A 13,775-nucleotide genomic window follows, 5' to 3' on the forward strand; every position below is an offset into this window, starting at 1 on the left:
ACATTAAAAAAACTTAGCTGTCCAGGCAACATTTCTCATTTTCTCTTAGTTTAACTTGATGTACTAAAATAGCTAAAACTAAAACTTAAATAAAAACTATTTGAATTAAAAACAATTTAGACAATTTAAACTAATAAAAGTGACAAAACCACAAATCATGATTACTAAAACTAACTAAAATTAAAATGAAAACTTAAATAAATAAATAAAAACTCAAAATATTAATAAAAACTATAAAAGTATCTCAATGATACTAAAATACTAATACTAATTTGGTGTACAATGGTATTTAAATAATATTTTAAAAATAATAAATAAATTTTTTTACATATTTTTTATTTTATTTTAAAGTATTCTTTAATATATTTTTGAATCATTGAATAATTGCATATTAATTTGATTGAGAACCATTTGATTAAGCCTTTCCATAAAGCATACTGATGGCACTAACATCGCTTCGTTCTCTTGACCCTATTTTCAGCCTCTCTCTCAGTCCCATGGCTCTTACTGTCTCCTCCTCTTCCTCCTCCTCCTCACATTCCCATCCCTCTCCGGATAGACAACAGGTTGTGCTCCAGGCAGGAGCGACTCCAGATGTTTTGAGCTCCAGTGTCTCTCGTCCTCTCCCGCTCTCGTTCATTAAGTCAGGCTGTGTGCCCTTCGCTAGCTCAGCGTGCTTTGCATTAGCATGGCACCGACCCATTAGCAACACAGCCACTTCATCTAAAACTGGACGCGATGAAGTGCTCATCTGGTGCTCCGTGTGTGTGTGTGTGTGTGTGTGTGTGTGTGTGTGTGTGTGTGTGTGTGTGTGTGTGTGTGTATGTAAGTGTGACTAAGGCACACTATTTGGCCCTAGTGATCACTAGATTTGTGTATTGTGTGTGTGTGTGTGTGGCAGAGGGGCTCCTGCTTGGCACGGCAAATTACCCTGCTAGCTATTTACATGCAGTGTAACAATATTAGAGTTTAGCATGAGACGGGGGGAGGGAACGGCTTAATCGAGCATGTGAGGGACCCAATGCATTTTTAACAAGAGGAGCACGGAGTGAATAAGGAAGGAAAATCAGAAAAAGACGGATAGATGGTGGCTTTTGTTGAAGCGATAAAGCACTCGCGAGGCTGAAAGGTTAGCTGTAGCTCGTGCATTTTAATATGAAAAGAGCCCATGCATGTGTGGCACAGGAGACACACACTGTTGAATAGACTGCCCTCTCTCTTTTGCGCGTGTGCGTGCGTGTGTGTTAGAGCCTCAGGGTTGGCACCATGTAATTCTGATTTCCTGTCTCGTGAGACTCATCATTATCATTGTTTGCTTAGCATTAGACTTGCATATTTCGAATATGTAATGTGGAGGTTGACACACTAACAGTTTTATTTATTTATTTTCTGTAAATTTGAATATACACACACACACACACATCTATATATCTATATCTATAGATGTCTATCTATCTATCATCTATATATATATATATATATATATATATATATATATATATATATATATATATATATATATATATTATGTATGTATGTATGTATATGTATATGTATGTATATACATACATGTGTATATATATATACATACAGTACATACATACATATACATATACATATATATATATATATATAATTTTATTTATTTGTTCATTTTTTATTGCACAATAATTTTTAAACCAAAATTATGTTGCATATTTATTTATTTTGGATTGGCACCTCGTTATTGTGACATCTGATTTCCATGTGTCAAATGTATAATTTACAGGTTAAAACATTCTAACAATTTTCATTCGTTTTTGTATACATTTGAATGCAAACACCTACAATAATAAATTAACAATAATTCATGTAAACATACCTTTTAATCAATTTATTATATTTTATTGCACCATCATTTTTCAACTTAAATTGTTGTATAATAATAATCCTAATTTCATTTTAATTATTTAATTGTGCCATAATATATCTTACATCCATCTATTTATTTATTATTTATTTATTACATCATTTTTTTTTTTATGTTGCAAGAACTTTATTAGCTTTGGAAATGGACTTCAATGGAAAATTTAGAAAGTAAATTTTGGCACAAAATAGTTTGTTGACAATTGAAATTGTTTGAAACAATTGTTTCACCATAGTGGCAGTAAGGAGGATGGCATGAGGCTTTTGAGGTGTGTGTCAGCAGTGATGGGTCGTAACCTAGGCGCCTCTTCAGGAAGTAAGATCTGAATAATACAAGATCAAAGTGTGCCAATGTGACATTCATTAGCGGATGCTTCCCTACGCCTCTCTCTCTTTTCTCCTCTCTCTCTCTCTCTCTGTTTTGCTCTGCTTTTCTCTCCTCCCTTTCATTCTTTTTCTGTTCCTTTTTGTCGTTTCATCCTCGTTTTTCTCCTTTTCTCACCCTCGTTTTCTTTTCCACTGCCTTAGAATCTCTCTATTTCTGCGCGTCAGGTTCGACTGGTCCGTTAATTCAGCGGCTCTTGTGTCTCATGTAGTCAGAGCAGAGTGAGGAGAAAGCTTTATCATGCACCAGCAGCGGACGTGAGCGTAAGCCTTTGAACATTTGGCACAGACAGGGGAAGAGGCGTAGAGAGCACTTCTCGCCTCTTTGTGATGCTCTCGCTGACCGACGAAGCCTTTTCATGATACGAGAAAAGCACGGTCCGTCTGAGGAGAATTCGGGAGCGCTGAGCTACATGGAGCTTGCGGAGTGTGTCTTAAAATACTGAGGAAGTGGCACTCTTGTGTGGACTGCACAAGCATTTGTTTTGTAAATGAACTGATTCAGATTTGTTCAAAAGTCGTCCAAGTCCCCGTGTAATTCATTTCCTTTTATAACATTCAAAAGTTTGGGATCGGTAATGTTTTTAAATGTTTTTAATAGAAGTCTCTTACGCTCACCCAGGCTGCATTTATTTAATAAAAAATACAATAATGTTGTAAATGTAATATTTTGAAACATTATTGCAATCTAAAATAATTGTTTTCTGTTTGAATATATTTTAAAATGTAATTTATGTAACTTATATTTTCAGGATTCTTTGAATATCAATATAAAAAGAACAGCATTTAACAGCATTGATAATAATGAAAAATGTTTCTTGAGCAGCAAATCAGCATATTAGAATGATTTCTGAAGGATCATGTGACACTGAAGACTGGAGTAATGGTGCTGAAAATACAGCTTAGCATCACAGGAATAAATTACATTTTAAAATATATTCAAATAGAAAACAGTTATTTTAAATTGTAATAATATTTCACAATATCACTATATTTTTAGTGTAGTTTGGATCAAATAAATACAGCCTGGGTAAGCGTAAGAGACTCTGTTTAATAAAATGTAAAAAATCTTATTGACCCCAAAGGCAGTTTATACAGTATGTGTATATATACATTTTTGTTGCCATTGAGTAAAAAAGTGTCCATATATATGGCGCAGAAATTACTCACTTCACCTGTACAGTTGTGTAATGGTTTAGAAGTACTGCACAAATCTGTTTCCACCTCTTATGTCAAGCTCAGTTTATGAAGTTTATGCAGAATGCGTGATAAGAAACTGCTCCCACGCAGCTCTTCTGTTATGACTTTTTGAGACGGGTCTCTGAGACTAGAGTACAGACCAGCGTCCTTGTCCTCCTCTGCCAAACGGCAACAAAATCTTCCTCTGTATCCATAGCAACAAAGCAAACCTACACCTTTGTCTCAGTGCGATGTGTGGAAAGTTGACAGATCAGTGTTGTTTGTGACGTGTCTGGCGTTCTTATTTTCTTCACCTTGAGGTGCCAACTCTGTCAAATGTGGGCTCAGTTGTTAAATGTCTTAAACGAACAAATCATCAGTGTTGCTGATGTAAATAAATGTCACTTTAAACTGTTGAATGTGAAGCTTTGGTCATTTACTTTGTGTGATACCTGAATGAATGGATTGTGTTTGTGTGTTTGCGTCTTATCTTTTGGTTTCTTTTCCTTTGCTGTTTGATGGGAGCGTTTGTTCACTCTATTTTTCCGACATGTCTTTGATCTGTCTCAATCTCTGTCCATCTCACATCACCCGCTCTTTGTCACCTCTGCTTTAAAGATGGAAAGAGAAGACATAAAAGAGGTAGATTTGTTTGAAAAACCATCTTGGTAATAGGGTTTAATGGACGGTTACCAAGCCATGAAACACCTCGGATATGCATTTAAATACGTCATTAACAAACAACTAGTTGTTCAGTTCAGTTTCGTACACACTGCGTAGGATCTTTGTTCATGCTGAAATGACATTGAACAATGTTAATATGTTTATTGTTGAGTATTGTTATTTAGAACTGGGATAATTAAAATACATACATTTAAATATAAATGGATGACAATGAATGTCTTCTTGCATACAGGGATGACCATTGGAGTGCATCATACATTGTACAGTGATGAGTAAAAAAAGAACACCCAAAACAAATCGATTATACACTATTAAACGAAGCAAGATCTAATTTTAATGTCGTTTGGTGAACATCTTCACAATAATCAAGGGTCAGAAATATTATTTGAGAAACAAGTTTCTTACAAGCACTATTTGAAAAACAATTTTGAGATCGATGTAAAATACTAATTCCAAAGTGGACTTTGTGTAAAACATGATTAATATGTGATTAAAAAGAAAGTTCAAAATCAAGCCATAAAAGATATAATAATATCAACTTTACGCAAAGGAGTACAAGTTTCTGTCTAGAACCCAAAATCATTATATAGGACTTAGTTTTATTAAACACTAATTTATTAGCCAAAAGTCAATCTTGTAAAATATTAAAATCATACTGAAGAGTTTGTTGAGAATCAGCATTATATACATACAGTATATGACAGTATCATCAGCATACCTTTTTGAAAATGAATGGTCGATTATTTACATAAATGGAAAAAAAGAAGTGGTCCCAGTATTGAGCCTTGAGGCACACCTCTTGGTTGAAAAATCTGATTTATTCTATGAATTAAACCACAAACCTGCATTATAATTGTGCTAAGTGCCAAATTCCAATGCTGATGAAAGAGAAACATGAGTATGTTGTGTGGAAATGTTATGGTTTAAAATAGAATGAGTCATTTTGCAGTTAATAATAAAAAAATACTCTCTTTCTCTTGCTGTCTCCTCTTGATAGGTGTCTCTCCTGTGTGAACGGCTCCTTTCCATGCCACTGGTGCAAATACCGACACATGTGCACCCACAATGCCAACGACTGCTCCTTCCAAGAGGGCCGCGTCAACATGTCTGAGGTCAGTCTGCCTAATACAATGCATACATTTACACGCAACGTCCTTTCAGTGTACAGCTCCCTTTCATTTCATAGAAAATTGCTTTTCATGCTTGCGACCCATCACCAAAAAATACAGGGGTGCAGATGCACACATGGGCGGTCATGTCCCATTTGCAAGCGTTGTTCTTTTCGCACTGGCTTTGTGCAAGCAGCTGTTCTAAGGAGAGCGGCGCTGGATTAATGCACTTATAAACGGCACTGACTGAATGACTATGCAAATTGTATCGTGTTGTACATTTACAAATGCTACATTTGCATAAAAACCAATATCAATCACATCTCTCCCTCCTTTTCTCATGAGCGCTGGAAGTGCGAGAGGCGGCATTACGCGTGTACAGTGGGTTATGATTACTGACATGCACACGCATCAATCCTCCACATGCCCGTTCTCAACTGCCGAAGTCATCTCAGGGGAGCATTTGTATCTCAAACCGTTTCGAGTCGACCAGGGGGCTTTTCATGCACTCTGCAGCTGTTAAACAGCGCTTTTGCTGTTGAGAGGGGCATTTGGGTGTAATGTACGCAAATGTTTACAATTTTACACACAGCCTTATCGGTGTTCACTCCCAAACACCTTCCTAGTGTGCTGCAGCATCCACATCAATATTAGTTGATCTTGAGGATTACAGCTCAATGCATAGCCCATATATTCATTTGTATTGTGCACAAAAAGTTTAATTTAAGTCTTATTTTGTACACCTAATATTGTTATTATTATTATTTTATTCTCATTATGTAATTTTTTTAAATTTATTATTATTAAATTCTTCAAATGTGTGATATGTCTACCTTTATATTGACATTGAGTTAATTCATAGGATGTTTTATAAAAATGTTTTTTCAGAATTAGGCCTTGAAGGAGTGAGACATTTTGACATTATATTCATTTTCCTTTTTTATGATTCATGTATCGTTTTCGTTATATTTATGTTGATGTTTGCATGGACTGTGAATAGATTCTACATTAAAGATCATTGCTCATCGCAATGTGCTGCAGAATGTCTTTAACCCCTTTATCCTTGACTGTATTCGTCATGTGTAATGGCCTCGGTTGCTTTATTGATTTTGTAAAATGGTTACTGCATAATACAAGTCATGGACACAATTTTTCATAAAAAAATTATTTTATTAAGCAAATTCATTGCTTAAGTCGCTCTGGTTCAAAGCGTCTGCTAAATGAACAAATGTAAATGTAAATTCATTAAGTATCATCCTTCCTCTAGAAAATTCTTTCTTTGACAGTTAATATTTTGTCTAGATATGCTGCTGCATGATTGATTTGGACATTAGCTAGATGTCATTACATCATAACCTGAATTCAGTAGGCTAAACTGCTTCAGTGTGACCATGAAGAAGTTGCCATGGACGTGTGTAAAGACTAATAAACACTGGAAGAGATGCTCTTGACATAGAGGTTGGTGGTATTTGGTGTTTATTGGGTGGAGGATGAAGGTGAGATAGTGGCAGGGTTTTGTGGGTGAAGGTGTGGAATTGAGGCAGGGAGTGAAGGATTGGTGTTTCACATCTGGTATCTTCAGGTAGCGCCGGTTAATAACTAGTGGTTGAAGTGAGATTTCGGAGATTGCTTTTCATTATTCTCGACAGTGGGGTCTCAAAAGCGAGTGAGGTGCCTACCTAGACAGCATTTCTTGGAATCATAGGGGCATTCTTGTGATGACTACAAACATAAACATAAGGTTAACACCCATGCTACCTGTAGTCATTCTTCAGTTCTACTTTAACTTATTTACTGGTTCGTTCAATCAATCAATCAATCAACCAACCAACCAACCAACCAACCAACCAATCAATCAATCAATCAATCAATCAATTACCAACCTTAATTTTCTATTTATCTATCGTTCAATTCTCCATCCATCCATCCATCCATCCATCCATCCATCCATCCATCCATCCATCCATCCATCCATCCATCCATCCATCCATCCATCCATCCATCCATCCATCCATCCATCCATCCATCCATCCATCCATCCATCCATCCATCCATCCATCTCAGGGATGGGCAACTTCGGTCTTGGAGGGCCACTGTCCTACAGAGTTTAGCTTCAACCCTAATCAAACACACCTGAACAAGCTAATCAAGGTCCTCAGGATTACTAGAAAATTACAGGCAGGTGATTTTTTCAGGGTTGGAGCTAAACTCTGTTGGACAGTGGCCCTCCAGGACTGAAGTTGCCCATCCCTGATCCAACTACAGTTCACACAAATACGGCTGAAAATACAGTTCCCACAATCCCTTTCCAAATGTCTATATCTCTGTCATTATTACTGCTCAGTCTGTGAACAACCATACCTTAAAAAGTAGCCAAACATCCTCTCGGAGACATGAAAGATAAACCGTTCAGCCACCAATCGTAATGAGTCACATTTACAAATCAAACGTAAATAAATCAACATTCGCCTGACAGCGGATAAACAGTGGGACACATTAAATCTGACCAGGTGGAAAATTGCTTCAGTAAGCTCCACTTGAGGAATTCACAAGGAGAAATAAACAAACACATATATATATATATATATATATATATATATATATATATATATATATATAAACAAACAAACACACAAATAGCACCGCCAACACACTTGTTCCAGCATTCGTTATTTGTGAACCCAGCTGTCGACCAGTAGCTCATTTAGTCACACTTGGACAGCGGTTTTACCCTTTGCTAGTGCCAAAAGTGCATTTCACAGACCCGCACAGAAGGTCGTGCTGAGCTGCGTTTCAGCATCATTTTTGGAATAATGGTGGGGTGGGTGTACACCACGCTGTTCTCTGTTTCCAGCCTATATAGCATTTGTTCTCACGCTGACATGCTGATAGTGTACCAACATTGATTGTCCGTAAATGGACCAGAGAGACTGAATGAAAGCTGCTGACCAACCTTGGGAACTCAACATTGCTGTAGTATCTTTTGGTTTTCTCCTGCGTCTCTTTTTATCCAACCCTATTGAGACAGAGCCGCCCAGTCCATAAGCGTAATGAATGGAGTTTGTTTTAAGGATGATGAAACTGGTGTTACGGCTGCGTTCTCTCCCTCATTTGAGACTCATTAGTGTGCGTCTCCGATGAGACAAATGGGGGTTTTGATAAATAAGTCATGGGGTGGTATATCACCAAGGAACTCCTCGATGCTCCCGCGGGAGCTGTGTGATTCAGTAATGCTCTGCCTTGTGTTTGCTCTTATAAACAAAGACATGTCACCCATGATAATAGCAGGAAAAGCAGAGGATTGTGGGGGTGTTTGTTATCAGCCCGGGTGCATACAGTATGTGATTTTAACACTTGTATATACAGTGGCTCTCATAATTCATACAGAGCTGTTAGCATTAAAAGCTTTCTGCTTAAAGCTATTGTACCTACATTGCTTTTTGGTAATAAAATAACTCGGCTCTCTGCAAATATTTTATTCTTAGTGTTTCAAAAGCTTTTCTGGGTGGTGTGAGTACATAAGACTGTAATATAGTTGTCTGCAGGATGATAATTCAAAGAAAGCCTACACAGACACCAAAAACAAAGGAGTTTTTTTGTCTTCATGAAAGAAAGGTATATTCTCAGGCTTTTACAGCCTCAGTTCTAATCAGTATAACTAATATACTGCTGCCAAATAGGGAAACTGCACAGCTGAGCCTGATCAGAGAATTTTTTATCAGGACTTCCGTCGTGTTTATACTTTCTTCCTTTTCGCTTTGAGGGACTTAATTAAAAATGAGAATACATTTAGATTTCACTTCAGTTTGTCACGAGAGCCCATAATTACCCTTTTAGATCATTCATAATGTCTGTGATTGGTTCATAAAGCTTGAAAGGGATTTCAAACTCTTAAAACAAAAGAAACTGTGACTGAACAGTGTACACTGAAAAGTTATTTCTTTGTGAAAGTTTGTTCAAGTAAGTGATTGACTAAAAATATACACACACACACATATATATTTATATTAGAAATAAAGAAATAAAAGGTTTTTAGTCAACCACTTACTTTTACAAACTTTCACAAAATTCATGCAAAATAAGTATTTCAAGTAAATGAAGGCTATTTCAGTACAATTAAGATTTTGGCATTATTTCCATGACAATTCATATTACTGTAATGCAAAAATAAATAACCCCATTCTCATTATTGTAACACAAAATAATGGTGATATGTATGCAGATTTATGCTGGTTATCATTAATGAGAATCTAATCAAAATCACCATTAAGAATAATGAGATTATTTAGGGATATATGTGACTAATTGTCATGAAAATATCCGTAGAATAAATAACAGTCGTTAAATAAGCTTTATTTTTTATGAACAATATACTTTATTTTACTGTGTGTGTGTATATGTGGTATATAGGTGTGTGTGTATATGTATATAGGCTATGTATATGTGACCTGGAGATGTCTTATCTCACAGTCTAAATTTTCTGCATGTCTAAACATAGTGCCATGTTCCATTTTGCAGCATGTTAGTATTCCATTATGTAGGACGTGGTGCTTTTGTGCCAAATCTTATTTTAACCTTCAGTCTTTTATAGAACTTGAATAATTTAAATAAAACATACAAACATCGTATTCATAAATGACCTTCTTACAGTGCCAGCCATATATTCCTTACCCACCTTTGGCTCTAAACTGAATTGCACTTGTTCGATCTGGCCTTTGTTTCTTATTGCATGTGGAGAGCAGCATCCAAATTCCATCCAGCTCTGATTTACCGTCTGTCCCGTTTGGCTGTCAGGTGTTTCTTCATCCTTCCCGCTCTCTCTGTCTCTGTCTCTTACTCACTCTCTCACTCAAATCTCTGCCCAGCTCCCTCAAATACTCTGCAAATTCCCGTCTCCCGTGCCTCTGATCCCGGGCACTGGCGCTGACAGCACTGCACTACAAACAGCCGAGGATGGAGCTTTGAGAAGCCAGTCTCTGGATCAGTATTCCAGCGGCCGTGCCAAGAGCGCATGCCTCACCTCGTGTCATTTCAGTTCCCTGAGCTACTCCATATCAAATGCCACCTTCATCCTACCCAACGCCTCATCCTCCTGGGATAACAACGATGAGGGTTCACTGTAATTAATCAATTAATCAGAAAGGCAATTAGCAGAAACGGGGACCCTGCCATGCACCCTCACCTTTGTTGTTTGATGCCGGTCCATCCCGCTGTGTTGCAAGTAGAGCTCAAAGCACCGTGGTTCCCGTTCTCTCTGGCACTGGGCCTCTCGGAGGGATCTAAGGCTGCCACTGATCTGTGGCTTTAATTATTCAAAGTATATTAAATCTTAATTTCCAGATGCCTCAGCGTCTGTCTGCCTAATGGAGACTGAAGATGAATTTTACATTCAGGAGTCAAGGAGATGGCGCTAGCACTCGCGAAGTCTTGGGTAGTGCCCAAGGATACGGGGCCAGGACCAGGTTTCTCATGCTGTTCTAACTCAGTCCAGTGCTACTGGGTTCTTAAAGGAGTTTTTACTGTATTATTTTTATTAGACTATAAAACCCTTTTGAGGATAGAAGACGAGGTTTCAGTGAATTGTTGTGTTGTCATGTCTCAGAGACGCTGTGTGTTTGGATGCGAAAGCAAAACTGATTTTGCTTTCAGAGGTTAATCAGAGGTTAAGAGTTATTTATAAAGGTGTTCCTGAGCAGTGCAACCAAAAAGTTTGCTTGTGCACAGCGCATTTTACGCAGGACAGCTTCCTGAACCGTGGAGAGACAACGCCGGCTCTATAGAAATTTTACTATTTTATCTGTTCAAGTTGTGCTGGCAAAGTTGGTTCCGATCGATCGGCTTGATCATCTGCATTTTCAGAATCCGACTCGAACTGACACGGTAAAACCTACAACATTATTATTAACTGCGTGTTACGCTTTAGAAGCCTTGGAAGCTGACGCTTGCGGTTATGCTAAGGGACGTTACATTTCCGACACGCGCTTGGGGTGTTTGGCCAATTGGAGCACTCTGAGCTTTTCGGAAGGAGGGGCTTTGTAGAATTTAGCACGTTTCAGACAGACTGGGTATAGAGGTGCTGCAATAGTGGACAGTATGTTTTTTTTTTTTTTTTTTTTTTTACATATTAACCTATTCTATTACACCAATAAACAAAATAAGGAACTTTTAAAATAGCGTCATATGACTTCTTTAACTGCTACTCGTGTGTTTAAAAGAGTGCTTTAGCTGTTACCATGTTTGCATAGCCAAATCATCTCAGATAAGTTGTGTCTTTACATTAATTGCCTTTTTCAATTAGTAATAGCAATTAACCACTAGGATGGGTCACAGGGGTCAACTTGTTTACTATTTATCCAACAACAGATTTTTGCTGATAATTTACTGATATTTTTTGTTAATTTTCATATGTTTTATTTAGTTTGCTGAAAGCGTGTTGTGCTTTAGCTGTTAGCATGCTTGCATTGCAAAAACATGTAAGAGATGGACGTCCATGTCATCTCTTGCTCTGTGTTTTTTTTTTTTAGCATAACCACAAGCATTACAATTTCAAGGCAGCATGCCAAGTTTAATATTTTCCTAAAAATAGCATAGAAAAGCATTCAGTCCAAAGCAGGTGAACCCAAATCTAGCCTATTCCTTTAGACCAGGGGTTTTCAACCGGTGGTCCGCGGCCCCCTGGTGGTCCGCGGCGGCATTGCATGTGGTCCGTGACATGCATTCCAGCCTACGTAATTTCACTATTAAAATAACTTTTTTTTCCATAAAAAAAAAAGTTTGTCTAAAAAAAAAAAAGGCAAGTCAGTCAGTAATAAATACATTGGCATTCAATAAAGTGTCGAACCCATAAAAAGTAGAACCATTGTCCGCTTTACATAAAACAAATCACGACATGACCTTGTGCGAGTGAGTGAGTGGCGTTCACACCAAACGCGAATAGAGCGTCTGGCGCAAGTGATTTTCATGTCAAGACAATGTAAAGACGCGTTTACGCGCATCTGGAGGTCCTGCGGCGCGAATGAGGCGTTTAGCGCGGCGCGGGCGCGTGAATGAGGCGAATTGAGCGTCTGGCGCGATACGCGCAAGTGATTTGAGGGTGACAGAGCGAGAGAGAATTCTGATTAGTCGAGAGGATATATCGCGTTTAGGCTAAAAATAGGTTTGGCGCTTATCGCGGTTTGGAAAGAAACTGCATCTTGCAGTACATTTTAAACAAGGAAATATAGCGATTTGGCATTAACGTTGATGGAGCAGTGAATAGGTTCAGTACACAGCAAAATGACATGACAAACGCATTTTTTTTTTTTTTTTTTTTTTTTAAATGCCATTTCCTCAATTCGATGTCCGACTGTGCTATCTGACAAAGGAATCCACACATTACACACACACAAAATAGTGGGCCGCCGATTACTTGTTTGTCAGAATTGTGGTCCCTGGCACAGAACCAGTTGAAAACCCCTGCTTTAGACTGATTAGTATTTCAAAACACCCACTGACTGACTAGTCAATTTTAAAATCGACGTTTCCCTAGTAGCCATTTGGAAATTTCTAATATAAAGTGTATCATTATGAGTAACAGGTCTCCAGTTTTAGTTTGAATTATGCCACATCTTGCTAAGTTTTGAGTGGCGCTCTATTTTCCAGCCCCATGTGGGCGGACACTCTAAAGCCCTTTTAGACTTCAAAGTCCCTTTCATTCGACAACAGGCTCCTCTTAGAGTGGATGGATCCATGAGTTGTTTCCCCTTCACCGTTTGGCCCTTACTAGTCAACGAGCTCCAGACTGCCTAATTAGATGACAGCCTAGTTCCTCATCTGTTACCCTGAAGAGACTTGCCAAAATATGTAATTAAAATGCTACTAGGATTTAAAGATTTTTTGGTGATGCTGCCCTTAAATTGTTGATAGTAATTGGTTAGACATAATAACAGGCTTTAGCAGCTCAGTCAATAGTGATACTGCATAAACTACCGGCTAAAGCAGTGCTGTTGTTTCTACTATCCTAACCGTAATGAACCTCAGAACTAAACTTTTAGGATGGCAAGAACAATAGCACCACTTTAGTCGGCTCTGAACGAAATGCATGTACCATTTAAAATGTCTTAATTTGGAGGCTTTTCTCATCAAATATTGAAATATGTTTGATTAATTTAATTAATTATTCAAAACATAATTAATTAAGAGATGGTACTCCAAGAATACTATGGTGGTACTATGGTACCATGTCTAAAAAAACATAATAATACCATAGTGCTTTTTTAGTATGTTTGTGCTACACTTACAAAGAAGTACTGAGTGATTCTCATATTCACATACCATGGATGGTATATTTACCAGGTTACCTCTAGATATTTCATAGAATACTATAGTATTACCAGGGTTCTTTTTTTGTGTGTAGAACATTGGTCTTTAATGTTTCAATCACGAAATGTGTTCCTATGCGATTTTAAATCAATTTGAAGCGAGGGAATGTGAATGGTCCACAGAAGTGGGCTGTGTTTGCAGTGCGGGCTTTGC

The 13,775-nt window shown here is 37.6% G+C and overlaps 1 protein-coding gene across 2 annotated transcripts in view; it reads left to right on the forward strand.

Annotated features, from left to right (window-relative positions):
* Positions 1-13,775, forward strand: part of plxna1a (plexin A1a) — a 203,048-nt gene that overhangs the window by 115,525 nt on the left and 73,748 nt on the right. For both annotated transcript variants that reach the window (XM_081387663.1, XM_081387664.1), the window contains exon 9: positions 5,150-5,264. In XM_081387663.1, the coding sequence (XP_081243789.1) occupies positions 5,150-5,264 (115 nt within the window). The remainder of the gene's footprint in view (positions 1-5,149; positions 5,265-13,775) is intronic.

This window comes from Scardinius erythrophthalmus (genome assembly GCF_964197995.2).
Source record: "Scardinius erythrophthalmus genome assembly, chromosome: 15".
NCBI lineage: Eukaryota > Metazoa > Chordata > Actinopteri > Cypriniformes > Leuciscidae > Scardinius > Scardinius erythrophthalmus.